General features: G+C 40.8%; 1 protein-coding gene across 9 annotated transcripts in view; it reads left to right on the top strand.

Annotated features, from left to right (window-relative positions):
• Positions 1–17,193, top strand: part of PRUNE2 (prune homolog 2 with BCH domain) — a 135,444-nt gene extending 118,251 nt beyond the window's left edge. For 2 of the 9 annotated variants that reach the window (XM_079995968.1, XM_079995967.1), the window contains exons 12-20: positions 2,311–2,487; positions 5,941–6,043; positions 7,593–7,724; positions 7,977–8,063; positions 8,903–9,001; positions 11,334–11,369; positions 11,882–11,914; positions 13,757–13,804; positions 16,934–17,193. In XM_079995968.1, the coding sequence (XP_079852094.1) occupies positions 2,311–2,487; positions 5,941–6,043; positions 7,593–7,724; positions 7,977–8,063; positions 8,903–9,001; positions 11,334–11,369; positions 11,882–11,914; positions 13,757–13,804; positions 16,934–16,964 (746 nt within the window). In that variant the 3' untranslated portion in view covers positions 16,965–17,193. Of the gene's footprint in view, positions 1–2,310; positions 2,488–5,940; positions 6,044–7,592; positions 7,725–7,976; positions 8,064–8,902; positions 9,002–11,333; positions 11,370–11,881; positions 11,931–13,756; positions 13,805–16,933 lie in introns of all 9 variants that reach the window. The other 7 variants (XR_013843752.1, XR_013843751.1, XM_079995970.1 and 4 more) reach the window with 7 other exon arrangements.
• Positions 17,194–17,832: the final 639 nt, after the last annotated feature.

Below are 17,832 nucleotides of genomic sequence, written 5' to 3'. Positions count from 1 at the left end.
GAAAAAGCAGCTGTGAGAAAAAATTGATGCAAAGCAGTCCAGATTTTTAATTAGTTTGTCTATTTACTGCAAAAATGCTGACTGAAAAGGTTCCCAATGCATTTTGATTAGACGGACTCTATTTCTAAGGTAGCCTTAAAAGGGACAAATGCCTATGTTATACTTATATTTAAAGGAAGCTTATGTCACTAATGCTTATGTGCTTTTTAGAAGCATGCTTAGTGGGACAGCAGAGCTAAAAATATCGCCCATTGTCATTCTCCCTCACCCACACATACTTAATCAGCATCTTTAAGCAAATGTTGTCACCTTCCAGCCCTTGTCCAGGCCCATTTTAAAAAGAACTACTTATATGGAACTATCTGTGCTCTGTGTATAGGAAGGCACTGATTGAGCTGAAGCACAGCTGGAAGAGGATGCACTGAGCAGCTGCTGAGGCAAATAGGAAGATGCAGTCATGATGTCATTGGTGTGTGCCTGACAGCAGTGTCTTAGCGGCATCTATTCTGCTTAGTTTGCAGCCTGCCTTCTCAACTATCAAACTCAACAGCAGCCACCAGTTCGTGCACATTCCCCTGGCTGCCACTCGGAGGCAGCAGCTTGATGTTGCTGTCTACTGCTTGCTCAGGTCCACTGTACTTCCTAGGGATAGTTCTAAAACTGATAGATTCTCATCTCTGGGTCAGAAGGTGGCAACTCTGGAATTACCCAGCAGTGAAGGTCAAGCTGGGAGGCCCTTCATTTGTTACTGTATGGTTGGCTGTGCCTCAGGAACTAGGCTTGGAACGAAGGCATCTCATAAGGAATGAAGATTTGGGTACAGGAAGATAAAGCATCTCTACTTTTAATTGTTGGGTAGGAAAAGCAAATTTGCCAGATTCAATTTATGACTCATAGGTGGGCTGAAAATCTGTAGTTACTGAAATTCTGTTGACAGCCCTTATACAAGCAGCCTCACCCAACTTTGCAGAGGAGATGTTGGCCAGCCTTTGAAGGCATAACATGTAGTTCCACTCTACACTAGCAAAGGTGATACAACCCATTGATGGTACCTGTGTGTGAGGTAATAAAAATTCTACTTAAGCCAATTTGCATGTGCAGCACAATCATGTGATACAGATCTCACTGAACAGTATCACTTTACAATGCAGCTGCAGGGATGCTGTGTTTGAATCCTCATAAAAACTGTGTTCTTGAGTAATGCATTATTTGTGAGTCTCATTCTTACCTGTTTTTCGGCATACACCCCCACCTGCAACATGAGTGCTATCATCCAGCAACAGCTGCACTACATGATTTAGCTGCAATGTGTAGTTTGAGTTGAATTTAGGATTGAATATTTAGAAGCTAAAGACTGCTATAAACATTGGCTATTCCCTGAACTGTATATTGGGAACACTCCATGAATTTTGAATGCTCTTCAACTGCAGCCTCTACCATATGTAGGCCCAACCTCATCTATTTTGTGGCTCATTTTCTGGGAACAGCCCAGTAAGTACAACCAGATAGCCAGATGTCCAGGCTGAATAAGGATAGCTCTGTAATGTGCCATATGTCCCCCCCCCCCATACAAGTGAAAGAGCCAGCAGCTACTGTCAAAGGTTGGATCTACTAACATATGGCATACACAACCACGATCCAAACACTTTATTTTAGGCTCAAAATAATTGATGTCCAACTTAGTTATTTCATGCAGTAATGCACCGCTAATCCAAACCATAGATAAACATTATGTATTTGGCTCTCTCATCTGGGATTAGTTTTCTCAGTAATTGTGCAAGAAACAGTTCCGTGTTGTTTATATAAGCAAGGTAATAACTGGAAGGGAAGGAACAAAAGTCAGTCTAAAACAACTGGTCCAGAAGGAGGCCATTCTATTTTCTGAAACGCCATCTGTAGAAAGGAGCACACAAGTAGGAAGTTGACAACCTCAAATTTACCTCCAGACATTGTAATATTGTGTAATAAACAGTCTTATACAGTCCAACATAACACAGGCATTTTCAATGCAGCCGATGTTTCTTCTTGGATATTCACAAACAGCAGTGTCTGTATGGTTCAAAGTCATTTGCAAGCTAAACCCATCACCCCTGTATTAAGTCATACTAAAACAGGAGTGTAGGTTTGATCATTAGTCTTTTAAAATTACAGGGCCATTCTGATCTTAATTTTTTTTAAAAAAAGAGTTGAGAATAGTGTAATTAAGTTCATGGCAGGAGGCCATGGTTTCATAAGTGAAAACATATTTGATGATGTTTCTCCAGATGTCAGTAATAACCTGCCACTTTATTCTCTCTTCCACCTCCTCAGAAGAGCGGCCGGCCATTAAGGAAGCTTCCCAAGAGGAATCTGAAGCAATCCCAGAATATACTGCTGAGGAAGAGCGAGAAGACAACCGGTTATGGAGAACAGTTGTCATTGGAGAACAGGAGCAGAGGATCGATATGAAAGCCATTGAGCCTTATAAAAGGGTCATTTCTCATGGAGGTAGGATTGTTCTAGTAGCATGGAACAAAAAAGCCATTCACCCACCCCAAATAGAAAACAATACTCCTTTTATTAATATTCTTATCTCATAAGATCCAAATTTAGATTAAGTTTTCATTAAGGAAAGAAACAGGCCTGGTTCTACATGCCCAGCAAAATCCTTGTCGATTGAGAGATCTATTCTGAAACTGTAGCAGCAATCTGTTTACCATTAATGTCTTTTATTCTATGTTTAAAACACTTCATTTTCCAGGACTAGCTTACATAGTTACAAAGGAAAGGTTTAAGGAAGGAAAAAACTAGTTCATAGTGCATTTATAGACTTAAATATTGCAGGAACAATTGACTCACTTGTGTTGGTGTTCAAGTTATTTCTGCCTGCCAGTGAAAGTTGTGACCTTTACTCAAAGAACATGGCTGCCTTTTAGATTTTTAGTTGTATTGCCTTCTGTCCTAAGTGAATCAGCTCATTCCAGAGCAGTTTCTCTGACTTCATGTTGTAAGTGGATTGAGGATGACAGTCATCCTGTCCTCACTAGGTCACAGCACGGAGAGGCTGATGTACGCTTTTCAAAGAGCGAAGGAAGTAGAATGGAATTGGCTCCTGTGACCCCCCTCCTCTTCCAAGCATGAATCTGTTATGCTTTACAGGAGACAGTGAGGAGAACAGACAGAAGGACTAAGGCAGGAGAGTCAGTGTTCATCAAGCCTCAGCCCTGGAGACACTTTCCAGTCTTAGCTAGACTTCAGTCCTGGAACAAGTTGAGCTAATAACAGTATATTATCAGCCATGTGCAGAGCATGACTGAGTAGCCATAACCTGCTTCACATGCCTTTTTATTATTGGGAAGGTCTTCAAGGCAAGCCTGAGAACCCGACAACTCTGATTTTAGCACCCAACTAATGACGCAGGTGGTGCTGTGGCCTAAACCACAGAGCCTAGGGCTTACTGATCAGCGGTTTGAATCCCCACAATGGGGTGAGCTCCCGTTGTTCGGTCCCAGCTCCTGCCCACCTAGCAGTTTGAAAGCATGTCAAAGTGCAAATGGATAAATAGGTACCACTCTGGCGGGAAGGTAAACGGTGTTTCCGTGCGCTGCTCTGGTTTGCCAGAAGCGGCTTAGACATGCTGGCCACATGACCCGGAAGCTGTATGCCGGCTCCCTCGGCCAGTAAAGCAAGATGAGCGCCGCAACCCCAGAGTCGTCCACGACTGGACCTAACAGTCAGGGGTCCCTTTACCTTTACCTTTAATGACCATAACAGACTGCATGAAATAAAAAAAAAATTCCATTAGAGATTTTGAATTGCTTCCTGTTCTGTGTGACTAAAAATGTAATGCTGCACATAAACTTTTGGCTTTGCATGGGATTACAAAGTAGAACTATTGAAAGTGGGCTTGTTTAATTGTAGTGGCACATCTGTCAAAGTATGGCAGCCTCAGAGCCAATTAGAAGTTAGGACCCATGACAGCACCATATGACAGCAGTTGCTTTGTGAGACCATGAAGATTTTCTCATTTCTATTAGCAGGAAACCTCTTATACTTTACAAGAACCAGAAGTTGTTGGCTTTAAAAAAAATAAAATTGATATTATTTTTTAGTCTAATCCGTTCATTTACATTATTGTCTATTTTAATATGATATTTATTTGTACTTTCTTTTTATGAAATTCTTTATGGCTCAATGGATAATGAATTTAGAATATTTGCTCCTTAATACTATTTTCTGGACTGGTGAGTTTTATAAAGTTGTAGAAAGGTTGCATTAATCCATCCCCTTCTGAGAAGGCTTATTGGGGCAAAGCTGGAAAGCTTCTGCTATAAAAGAATTATCGACTTGTGGTAAGAGGTGAGGTTTTTTTTAATTGGTGGTAGCAGTGTGGCTGAGTCCCCCACTTTGTGTTGTTGTTTAGTCGTTTAGTCGTGTCCGACTCTTCGTGACCCCATGGACCAGAGAACGCCAGGCACTCCTGTCCTCCACTGCCCCCCGCAGCTTGGTCAGACTCATGCTGGTAACCTCGAAAACACTATCCAACCATCTCGTCCTCTGTCGCCCCCTTCTCCTTGTGCCCTCCATCTTTCCCAACATCAGGGTCTTCTCCAGGGAGTCTTCTCTTCTCATGAGGTGGCCAAAGTACTGGAGCCTCAGCTTCACAATCTGTCCTTCCAGTGAGCACTCAGGGCTGATTTCCTTCAGAATGGAGAGGTTTGATCTTCTTGCAGTCCATGGGACTCTCAAGAGTCTCCTCCAGCACCATAATTCAAAAGCATCAATTCTTCGGCGATCAGCCTTCTTTATGGTCCAGCTCTCACTTCCATACATCACTACTGGGAAAACCATAGCTTTAACTATACGGACCTTTGTTGGCAAGGTTCCCCCACTTTGCAGTGCTTTAAAAAAGAAAAAAGGTATTCCATACCCTTGAGTACCCCCAGAAAAAAAGCACTGCCCAATCTGGGGTTGTTTTTGTTTTGTTTTGGAGTGGGGAGGTAGTGGAATGCAAAGGCATTATTCAGCACCACTGTAATTTGTTGCAGATGCCTGTGATCTGTCTGCCATTTGAAATATCCATAGCACTCCTACACTAATCTCCCACAATGGGTCAGTGTGGAAATTTTCAAGGCAGGCTGCTCACAACTTTTCAATATGGACACTAGGTAAGCCCTGATGGGGGAAAAGCTGGGTTCAATCCCAGAGCAGGCTGATTATGGCCTTATTCTGCAGACACTTTTGAAGAAGATGGAGCTTTATTTTTATTTTATACATTTATTAAATTTCTATACAATCCTTCCTCCCAATGGTGCCCAGGGTGGCAGCAACAATAAAGCAGCAAGACAATCCAATTAAAAATAAATTAGAGAAAACATTTAAAACATTTTATAACTTTAGGAACATCTAAGACAAAAGTTCATTTGCAGCTCTCTAGAATTGTATTCCTTAAACATATTTTGGATGCTTTCAGACTGTCATTATTTTCAGATGGGATTCAATCACGTACCAGCAAATTTGTGTTGTGCAATTACAGTTGATTGGGAGATTTTGCATAACAAATCTGCTTACCCAGAAAGATCAGACTTTTTGCAATAAGGAAAGCGATGCGTTGTGGAACAACACTTGCTTCGACACAATGCCATCTAACCTTCCCATTAGCAAATCAGAGTGAAAGTTCATTAAATAACCTATGTTGTTTAATTTCCCTTCAGACAAATCAGGAATGAAGAAGAGGTCTGGAAGCATCCTTTGTGACTTTTCTTGCCCTATGCAAAGAATAGAGCTGTGACCTTTCGGGTACATAAGACCTGCTCTCATGCACTTTCTGCTCCCAGAAAATACAGAGTGTATGCATGTACATAGATATTCAGCAGCTTGAGGCCGGCCAGGTTCCTTTCTCGAGATTGTGCAGTTAAGCATACTTTATGGGAAACAAATGCATTTTTGTTTCTTCCACAGGATACTATGGGGATGGTCTAAATGCCATCATTGTGTTTGCTGCATGTTTTCTGCCAGACAGCAGTCGAACTGATTACAACTATGTCATGGAAAACCTTTTCCTGTGAGTGATGAGGAATGAACAATGTGGTCATCATGTCTTTGAAGTTAATGCCTGCGACTGTGTTGTGATAGATAACAATCTTATTTGAGAGATAAGCTGAAGGTTTAAAAGTGACCTAAATGCATCAGAAATGTGTGTTCCTTTGACATTTAATGCTTCTCTGTGAAAGATGTTTGGTATGTGCACAGAAAGCAAAACGAAAAAGAATAAAAAAAAAAGAATTAGAGCACATAGATCTGTATGCCTCCTTCCTGCTATTCTCCAAGGTTTGTAATATGTCTATGCTGTTTTCAGTTAGAATCACCCAGAGATGACAGACCAAGACCCATAATAATAACTCTTTTTCTCTTGCTTCACTACTGGTGATGGAATTTGTCCTAACTGAATGTTTGAAGGACTATTCATACATGACAGCTCATACACAAAGCCAGTGAATGCCATCTTCCAGCCTTTGACCCTGGCACTTAATCCCATATATTGACATGGCGGCTGCTTCTCGTGACTTTTTCCTATTCCACTTGGATAGTAGAGGAAAGGACGAATGAGGAGAATCATATCAGAAGAGGCATGTTAGCTAAATTGGAAATGGGGCTTATGAGATTGCCCCCCCCCATGCACCTCAGTCCCACTCACTAAAATTCCTTCCTGCACCCAACTTATCATAAGTGGAGGAGCTATGGCAAAGTGACTCCTATGTCATCTACTCTTAAGTATGAATTCAGCCATTCTCTGGTTCAGATAAGGAATGGCTTCCTTGATCTCCATTTAACCGGCCAGTGCTGAAATGTTGACCATATCATGGATTAAGCATGAGGCAAGTCTTCTTGTTGAATTTCCAGACTAAAGCCCTGCCACTCATTGTGTCCTGGGGTTTCTACACTTATTTTCTGACTTTCCTCGCAATGGAAGCAGGTGTAGACATTTCCCTGCTGTTTGTTTGAGCTCCCACTGTTCTAAAAAATAACATTCGTATGGCCCTCTTGGTTAAATATCCCATACACCTAGAGGGTATCTGTGCCAATTTTGATGTGTGCCACATGTGTAATTATTTAGCATATAAATGTAGCACATATGAGGTTGGATTGGTACATATGATACTGCAGAGGCGGATTTAGGGTAGCATGACCAGTTCGCCCACACTGGACACTGACCTGAATGTGGGCTGCAGGGGGCGCTGCAACAATGATTTAGAATGGAAGTGGGGGGGGCGCTGCTGAAATATGAAAGCCCAAGGGCAGATCTACACTTGTTTATTACATTAAAAATGCATTATTAAAATGTGACAGCAGATGAAGCCACTGGCAATGGGAAACTGCTGTTAAGCACTATAGAACGTTAGTTTAAAAAATGTTTAGAAGACAAATGTAGATCCAGCCCAAGTCTGCCACTGACTACAGGAGCCCTATTAGTTAATAGTGAAATTTATGAAAACTTTAGCCGTTGCTTATATCACAAGATTGTACTCTTTTGAAGAGCAAAGAATAGGTTTTAAACAAATTATTCATTGTTCCCCTCTCCTCACTCATTTTCTCTCTCTGTTTCCTTTCAGATATGTAATAAGTACCTTGGAGCTCATGGTTGCTGAAGACTATATGATTGTTTACTTGAATGGAGCCACACCAAGGAGAAAGATGCCAGGACTGGGATGGATGAAAAGATGTTACCAGATGATTGACAGGCGGTCTGTAGCTCATGGCTTGCTTTCTATCTATTGTGTCTGGCTTGCCATACCTATTATTTGAAAGCCCTCTCCCCATTTCTATGCAGGAGCTAGTTTCACACCTCCCACCAAACTCTAGAGAAAAAGGGCATTTGGTGTGGCATGCCAAAAGTGCATGAATCCTGACTAGGACAGAAGATGCACATGACCAAGATTTTTCTTGGGCAATATATATTGCTTTGAAGGCTTAAATGTGTTTCTTTTCAAACACAGGTTAAGGAAGAACTTGAAATCCTTCATCATTGTTCACCCCTCTTGGTTTATCAGAACAATTTTAGCAGTGACACGGCCTTTTATAAGGTAATAGTTCCAAACTCTTACAAGTGCTGAGATGGGGCCTGGTCAGAGGTCCTTCTAGAGTTAACAGAAGAAGAGAAGTTGACAAGAAAAATGTTATGAGGGAAGCCATCAAATGGTTTATTCAAAATACCTCCAAGGGAAACTGTTACTGTGTGAAAGCTGATGGTATGCTGGTAAAAAGTGTGAGCTGTGAGCCAAGGAGTCCTTATCCTAATGTTATCTCAGCAATGAGATTAGTAGTTGATTTAAGGCAGGGTGTCCAGTTTGGCCTGAGAGGTCATTCCCTCCAAAACTAAGGCCAGCTGGAGACATCAGCTGATGGGGTTCTGTTCTGCATTAGGTGCATCCAGCAGTCACTAACAGGAAACTGGTGCATAGCCAAAGCATCACAATTTAATCTCCCACTCATCAGCTGATGAGCATAGGGCTAAATCCTGCAGTGTGTTCCCTGTGGGGAATGTGCTGGCAAAGCAGAACCCTCCCTCCACCCTTGTGGGTCAACTTTTACAGGCGGGTGTTCCTAGGCCAAAAAGGCTCCCCACCCCTCAGGTGAATCATTACCATTTAACCTCATCCTTCCCCTTCTACAAAATGAGGGTAGCAATGTCAATCCACATTGCAATGCTCATGTATGGGCTCCTAATCTCCATGATGCTCCTGTAAAAACACTAAGTATATACTGAAGATACAGTGAAGGAGTGTTCACATGTGAAACTTAAAGGTGATTGATTCAGCTTTTTGTTATTGAACATGGAAAACTATCATGGCACTCGGTATCTTGCATATTTGTGAATGTATCTTATTTAATTAATTAATTAATGGTACTTTTGTGTTTTCAGCTCAAAATTCAGCAGTAAGATAAAATATGTGAGCACTTTGGCAGAGCTCAGTGAACTAATTCCAATGGAATATGTAAATATCCCTGAAAGTATTGTCAAGTAAGTGAAAAACAATAAGAGAATAATAATTAGAAATGTTACCTTTATGAAACTAAATAATTGCTATTTTAGGGAGCAATCTTATGCTCCCAGGAAGGTAGGCTGGAGAAGGAGGTGGATCCACAGAGACGTCTTTGTTACAGCAGCAGAAAGATCAACCACCATCACTGGTGGAATTGGCTGGGAAAAGGTAGGTGAGGAAGACGTGGACCAAAGACCCAAGGCCCTCCCTATTGCCCTGACATACTCCCACACACAAACCCATGCAAGTGAGACAAACTACACAAGCCCTGGAGCTGCTGCCATAGTTATTTTCCCTCCCGCTAAAACCAATGGAAGGGGGTTTGTTCAAAACAACAGAGGGGGAAATAAAGCTTTCCCTGTTTGTCTGCCCTTGCTGGTGGAAGACCCAAAGGGTTCAGAGATGGTTCCTCTGCCATGGACTCTCTCCCCCCCTCCCCCCGCCTGCCACACCTCCATGGGTGCCTAGTCTGCAACACGCTCCCCATTCTGATCCAAAGGTGCAGTCAGGCTCAGGGGCTCAGTCCAGATTGGCAGCTCCACAACGGCTTTTTCTCTAAAATACATGTGGTCAGTTTATGAGTGTGTTTCCCCGCAAGTGTGATCAGTGTAACATGTAGTTAGCTCTAAAGCATGAAGATATGAACAGGGTAAATGAACTTTGTTGTAGATTAAAATTGTGTGCAAATGGGGGCACCACCTCTTGCATTATTTTATTAGAACTCATTTTGCACAGAAGCTAAGACACTGGGCTGTGAAGATGGAAGTCCCTGATTTAGATCTCACCCCTGCCATATAATTAATTAGGAGGCCTTAGGCAAGCAACCATTTTTCACTCTCTGTCACTCCCGCATTCTGTGTCTCAGGATTATTACTACTAATAATAATCATGCTTTGCATTTACATAATAACATTTGTGTATATATATTGTCTCTTTTGACATTTTTTTTAATAAATGAAGCTAGGAGAGCTCCTAATTAGCTTGAAATATGTGGAGACTTCAGATTTTGAATATAAGTCCTGAGAAATATGGTGGAAAATAAGGAAGTTCTGTTCTGAAAATATTATCTTGCTAATTGTTGGGAAATAATAAAGTCAAAAGGGGATGATAACCAGAGATAGCATGAATGTCACAAATTAGGGTGTTCCATTAATAGATAAATCAGACTGAAAATTTGGAAAATAGCAAATTGCTAATCTGAGGAAATTTAAAATCATAATACTTCCAAGGTTCTTATCTCTTTGGTTTCTTTGTTTCTTTTCCTACTGTACCTATTTCTCTCATTGAAAAGTCCTCTTCTTTATAAATAATAGCTATGTTGTACCATGCGGAAGACCTAGATTTGGCATGTTGCAATCAGCCTCCCTTCTCCTTTCCCTGTCACCTGACAGGCAACTAAGATGTCAGGTTTTTAAACAGACGATATATATTTAAAATGTACCCAACACTGCAGATACTAAAGAGTTGAAATCTCCTGATTAAGGTTTAGAACATCATAATAAAAGATGTTGGGTAAAGCCCAAGGAAACATGATCTGATGATACATGGACATGTTTACATTTCATCTAAAGATCATTAATGTAAACAATGAAAACTGGGCTCTCCTGAGGTGCCATCCCATAGGCATTAAAAGGGAGGTGGAACCAAGGTAGAAAGGCATATGGACCCACTGTTATACAGTAAAATATCTACATCTGGTGCCTTATTTCTGAACAGATAAAGATTCTGGAAGTGTAGCATTTCCTCTGTTTGACAAATCCTTGGACAACCATATCAGGTGTTGAAATAATCATAACTTGTTGTTCTCGCTCCAAAAAGCTGGAATAACATACCCATGTCTGTGTGCATAGTGGCTCTGGATGTGAACACGCAGAGCCTCCAGCTCTGGTCCAAATGAGCATAACCGTGTGGATGCAAGTCCACATTTTGATACCATCTGCACTCACATTGGCAGCAGGTACAAAACCCAGCTTCTGCTTCCCTGTTGGTCCAAGAAGCATTTTTTCTACTGCTGCCTGAAGTTATAATCCAGAAGAGATTTTCAAAGACACAAAATCATTATTGGAACATTAATGGTATCTTGGGATTCTCTCTTTGGTTTGCAAACCTGTTGTGGGGAAAAGAAGGTATTCCATGCCATTTCCTTCCTACAGCAGGTTATCTCCCATAACTCTACATTTAAACTAGCTGATGTATTAATAATAGATTCCTTGTTCATTTAACTATAGAGGTGAAATACTTGGCATAAAGGTGGCAATTGCATATCATTTGACCTATGTTTTTGTCCTTCACCCACTTTTATCTTGAAAGGTATGAAGAAGACAGGTCCTTTCAGAGAAGAGTAAGGTAACACTCTTGCTCTGCTGCAGCTTGTGTTGATGTTTCTGACTGTGAGGAAGTGCGATGGGCTGACTTATTACAGGCACAAAAGAACTCCCATAGCTCTGTATAATGGAACTCTGTTGATGAGTTCCATTGAGTTCAGCCTTGTTTATAACTAAAGAATGCTAAACTGGAAAAATAGGTGACTTTGCCTGCAGCTGCTAACTTAAATCTCGTTAGTTACAGCACTGTTGCCATCTTTGTACAGCAATGCATGCCACAGACACCCATGCTCTGCTACCTTTATGTGCCCACTTCCAGAGTAACTAAATATATGAAACATGAAACTGATAGGTCAATGACAGCATAGGGAACTGAAGATCTATAACATTGGGGCTGAATTTTAAAAAAGCATGTACCTTGCTTGATCTTTGCTCTGCTTTTGGCCTGCTTCTGTCTTATGCTCTGCTCACTTCTTCTTCTCCTCCCCCTGCTGCCCCCTGCCCTGGAAACATCTGTACCTTTTACTCATGCAGACTGGATGAAGAGCTGAGGGAAGCATCAGCAAAGTAAGACAGCATTCTGGTAATCAGTGGCATTATATCTATTTCAAGGAAACAGTGCTATTTTGTACATGCCTACTCAGTAATAATCCCATTGAGTTCAATGGGATTTATTCCAAGGTTGGTGTGTACCATTGACCTCTATGCACTTATCACTAAGCTCATTCAAAAATCACAGCCACACTTCATATCCTAAGCCAGCTTTCTCCAACCCAATGCCCTCCAGATGCTTGGGACTATAACTTCCATCATCCCTAACCACTGGCCAGGCTGGCTGGGGCTGATAGGAGTTCTCACCCCAAACACCTGGAGAGTACCAGATTGGAGAAATACTTGATAAAAATAGGTCCCATTGATTTGAGTGAAACATACCTCTTAATCAGATTTGCTGTGCTGATAGCTTGGAAAATATTCCTTAAATAAACTGTTATTTTTACTTGGATTCCTTGTTGACCTTTGTGAAACACACACACACACACACACACACACATGTTTATACTTGTTTACTTAGCTATGCAGGCCTCTAATATAATATCTGGCAAATTGCTTGAAAATAAATACTTTGTAGGAAACCAGTTGATCCTGTTCACAAACTCTAAATCAGACTGAGCCAGCTGAAGATCATTGGGAATTATCTAAAGAGTACGTTCTCCCTGACCTCCAGGTCTGTCGTTTGTCATAGGTAGCCATCTTGTGGTTAAGAGAATATAGCATAGTATTTCTTGTCACAAAGCCACAGATCATTAGATTTGATGCTGGTAACAACCCTGACAACTCTTATGTTAGAAGAAGTGGTTTGGCTATGCTTTGGCTGTCACAACTATTGCATGAGCTTTAGAAGCCTTTGTTTCTTTGAGGGTAACTAATGATGCTGTTACAGAAGCTGTGCGGATCAAAGTCTACCTTTCCAAAAGCATAAGCGGCCAGAAGATTACTTTATTACACAATTTTGAGCTCTACCGCTAAGTTCTAAAGCTTGTAGTCACTTTGAATGGTGCTTAGAACTGGAGCGAAGCCAATCTGCAATCCTGTTTATACAATGTAACCCCAGTAACCCCAGCACCATTCATGATTATTACATATGAAGTTTCCTGCATTACATCAACAAAGCTGGCTCCATGGTGGTTGGATGTATTTACAGTGGCACACAGCCACCTCCTATATTGTTGATGCTGCTTTGCCACATCTTTATTAATTATTAACTTTATTAATTAGATACCCATCTGACTTGGTTGCCCTAGCCACTCTAGGCGGCTCCCAACGAAGTATTAAAAGCACAATAAGATATCAACCAGTGCAATTTTTTTAGAAAAAGAGGTGCCAGAGCTCACCATGAACACCTCCTTTGTTCTCTTATAATGGCAATGGCACCCACCTGAGAGGGGCGCGAACTGAATTCCAGTGAGTTCCAGCTGAAAAAAGACCTGGGTATAACCATAAGTAATAGTAGTAGTTGTTGTTACTACTACTACTACTACTACTACTACTACTACTTCCAGGCAACTGTCTATAGGAATAAGTTGTTAATGTATTTAACCTTGCATACCCTTAAGACTTTTTAAAGTGGCTGATTCCAATGGGATAGCCATGTTAGTCTGTTTCAACCAAAAAAGTGTCTTCTGGCATCTTAAAGACAATCAGGTTTATTATGGCATAGAGTTTTGTGGGTTCAGCAGGGAGGGCAATTCTTTGCACTTCATGCATCTGAGGAAGTGAACTTGGCCCACAAAACTGTATGCCTCGCCTCAATATATTTCTTACATTTAAAATAAATGAATTACTTCCCTAACTGTCTAAAAAGAGGGTTGTGTGTGTTTTTTACTACTGTTCATTTCCACTTGTCTTCAGAGCAAGCTGTCTTTCAAATGAGCCAGAAATAACTTCAGTCCAGCAGGAGTAAGAATTTACAATTAATTATGGCATTATATTTCCATTTTATTTCATGATCATGCAGTGTAAGAGACGCTGAAGAACTGGGTAAACTCCAGGTGGTCTGTTCCAAATCCATATACTTACATGGTTTGTCTAGCTAGCTTTTTCTAGTGCTGCTAGAAAATAACTCATTATTTTTAAAAAATACAATGGTACACTTTTAAATAATTCACGTTTTAAAGTGGTGCACTATTCTGTGCTGCCCACATATGGGAAAGATCTCCAAACATCAGGTTGAAATGGTAAACAGGTTAGTCCATGAAACCTATCTGATTGACTTATAGAACACAAGTAAAATGATTTGCAGCATTCATATACTTTTAATGATGTCTTTCTAGAGTCTGCCCAGTCCTCCTTCCAAAGTCTTTTCCATCCAGGTCTCTTCCCATTTGCCTGCATTTGTGGTTTGAATATCAAATGCTTTCTTCAAAAAAGCAGATGCATTTTGCATGTTTTGAGTTTCATTCTCTAGTTCAGGAAATAGCTCTCCAGAATAAACGTTTACTTCTCAAGGTAGATATCAGCAATAAGACTGCACTTGGTTGTAGTTCTTTATTCCACATTGATATAGGATAGGATAGGATAGGATAGGATAGGGTAGGGTAGGGTAGGGTAGATAAGATGTCATACTGTAAACAAACCAAAGGTCTAGGGCCCTAGTATAAGAAAGTCATCACTAAGCACCATTGAAATCAACAGGACAGATGAATCGTAACTAATTAAGACCCATTAATCTCAATGGGACATAAGCACAACTTGCTTTAGGGTTGTAAGGTATAGATTCTTCTTGCTTCTCATTTTTGACAGTGCATATAAATTTGTATTGATTGAATTGGACACTGGTTTTTGTAGGGAGGGTGTGAATGAATTTTTTCTCTGTGCATCTTTGTAAAGTTCAGGCAATACTGTATTGGTCTGAATATAAGCCTCACTCTCCCCCCAAATTGCGACCGTGAATTCCGACCGTGAAAAGTTAAAGTGTGGCTTATATTTGCAACCTTACTGTATGCAGCCAGGAGCGCGGGGCAAACAGTGCCAGGAGTGCGGCAAAGCGACGCCCGCCCTGTGCGTAGTCCCCCGCCCTGTCCCCCAAGGCCAGGAAGAGGAAAGGCCTACGGCAACGCAACACAGCTCTCCTCCCCCAGGTATGCAGCCAGGAGCAGTGAGGAATGGAGCTGCTTATATTCAGGGTTTTTTTCTTTTTTTCTCCCCCCCTCCTCCAATTTTAAAGGTGCAGCTTGTATTCAGGTGCAGCTTATATTCAGACCAATACAGTATTTAAAAAGAATGGGCATGCCATTCTTGTTGATCACTGATTATCCTGGATGACATTACGTCTAGGAGTAGTTCATAAATAAAGACTACAACTCTTTCAGACTACCAGAAGAGTAAGGCACTAACTCTCCCCTATATATTGCTTTCTTTGTTTCTACTGCCTTGTGCCATAACCTCTCCCCACTATAAATTGAGGAGCTCAGTACCTTGTCTGGGTACCTGCATACCTTCAACATAACATTCTATCATTGCTTCTCTTTTCTCTAGTGGACACTATTTCTTTTTTAAAGTCCTCCTTTACATTAGCAACATAGGGAGAAGTGAAAAGGGATAGCCAGAAACAACCAAACCACACACACACAAACCACATGTGTAAAAATAAAAAGTTGAACACCATACCCTCCAACATGTTGACTCCCAAAACTGGGACACACATCTTCCCATCCACATGTGACTCATGCAAAATGGATGGTCAAACTCACTTTTATTTTCAGAAAGGTAACCTATTTAGACCGGCTGCTATCAGATTTTTCAAGCTAAAGGGTCATCCCAGCTACTTTTTGGGATCCCAATATGGATACAAGCATATAATAATGATTTAGATATGATACACTCAAGTTTCTTGAGACGTAGCTTGAGGCTCTCAAGTTCAATCAAGTATGAGACGATGTGTGCAGCACTAGGTATACCCACGATGGAATATTGGGCGTGGGCCAGCACTATAAAATATGCATTGGCATTTCTGTTGCCAACCTTCGAGTCTGCTCTCTGACTTACTTAAGGACTTTTATAAATTCAGAGGGTTCCAACTCTTACATTGCAAAATCAGATCTATTGGTATTGACTTGGAACCCTTGTATAGTTCAAGTGAGCAATATATCATAATATTCAATCAAGATTAATGGACATTGAAAAACAAGACATCGAGTCAGCTGTAAATAAAATTTGCTCCCCCAAGATTTATGGTTTAAATCCAACAGATAAAGGGTCACCTATATTTCAAAATTAATAATTCCAGTCCAATGGAACATTTCCCCCTCACCTTTTGTCAAGGGCAGATATTTATACATTCCCAGAAATGATAGACATTGTGGATGTTTTTTGAATGTGCCAGACAGAGTAGAACATATTCTTTTCTACTGTCCATTGTACAACCAGCTATGCAAACGTGTGCTATCCCCTTTTCTGGGTAGCCTAATATCATGGCACAATGAAAATATCAAATTCTATTTGTCTGACATGACCTGGAAGTAACTGCAAGGGTAGCTGAGTTTTTATGAATAGTATCCCTTATAGCGGTGAATGACACTATTTAGCGGGAAGAAACTCCAATGAAAACCCTCGTTATCACAAAATTTTATTTGTATATATTTTAAAATTGTATATATGCATGTTTTATTTACAATGCCTAATAAAGGTTTGGTGAAGTAGTATCTATGATCTCATCAAGTATATTTACATTGGTGTTGCCATTTTAATAAAACTATCCATCACAATATTACCTGAGTCATGTTTAGGAGTGCTGAAGTGTTGTGCATGTTTTATTCCTGTTCAATTGCATGTTTGTTCTTTTTGAACAGTTGACTCAAAAGAGGTTCCTGGCATGATTAGGGCATCCCTGAAGAAGGTGGGGAAAGGTGGGGAGAGCATTTTAAAAGAGTCCAGGAAATGGTTGGGGTGTCTGGCTTGGGCCACAGGACAAAGACTACTTGGGACTCCTATGAACGCATCCTGCCCTGTGCTCTTTAGAGGAAAATACATATGCACCAATAAATATATACCATACTAAATGTTTTCTTCTTCTTTTGTTTCCCTAAGGATTGACATGACAGTGAAAGGAAATCCCTAACTTCCTTGGCAAAGTGCAGAAGAGAATTTTCATTTGTTTGGTGTGCCTGGGCCTCGAGGATGGGGACAATTTGGGTTTCTCATTTGAGCACAATCCTCCAGGATGACCCCTGTGCACCAGCCTCATTTCGTTTCATGAGGCCTGTTGGTGCAAGAATAGTTCCTGGTAGATTGCAACCTTTGTTCTCTGATCACTCAGTGCCATTCAGAGTTTTCTGAAGTAAAATAAATATATATATGGAGGGCTGCTGCTACTGCCAAATAGGCAGCAACGTGCAGATTTGTGCATTACCTTCAGAAGTGTTGCCTGCAATATGCATTTTCCCCCAGTTCTGAATTTTGCCATCAGTGTGCCTCATCCGTGATCCTGGACGTTTGATTTATTGTTCCATTTTGGCTTCATTGTATTAACATATCTGTGCCAAGTTACATTAGAAATGTTAATTTCCCTAGAACAATGCCCCAGTCCAGTGGCTCCGGTGCATTAGGCCCAATGGGCTCAATTAGGCATGCAGAATTCTGTGCAAGGAGAGACTCTGATTACTACCTTCCTTGCTTTATGAAAGAACAAACACACATTGCTTCTTAGAAGTTACAAGTGCTTCAGAGACTTCACTGATCTTGGTTTGCCACCATTACGGTAGCTATAATTCCATTCCTTTGTTCCCCCAAAAATTCTTAGTATTTTTCTTTCTTTCACTATATCTCAATAGCAGGCACTATGCAGGACTATTCTTGATCACAACAGTGCCATGAATAACAAGGATGGAATGTTTTTTTTCTTAATTTTATGTGTTGTTAAGGAAACAGGAAGTCCCCAGAGGAGGTAATGCTTGCAGAAGCAAAGGATGCTCCTTGTATGAATGAGA

The sequence above is a fragment of the Podarcis cretensis genome (genome assembly GCF_951804945.1).
Source record: "Podarcis cretensis genome assembly, chromosome: 11".
Taxonomy (NCBI): Eukaryota; Metazoa; Chordata; class Lepidosauria; order Squamata; family Lacertidae; genus Podarcis; species Podarcis cretensis.
The sequence above is the reverse complement of the archived record's forward strand: the minus strand, read 5'-3'. Positions and strand labels throughout refer to the sequence as shown.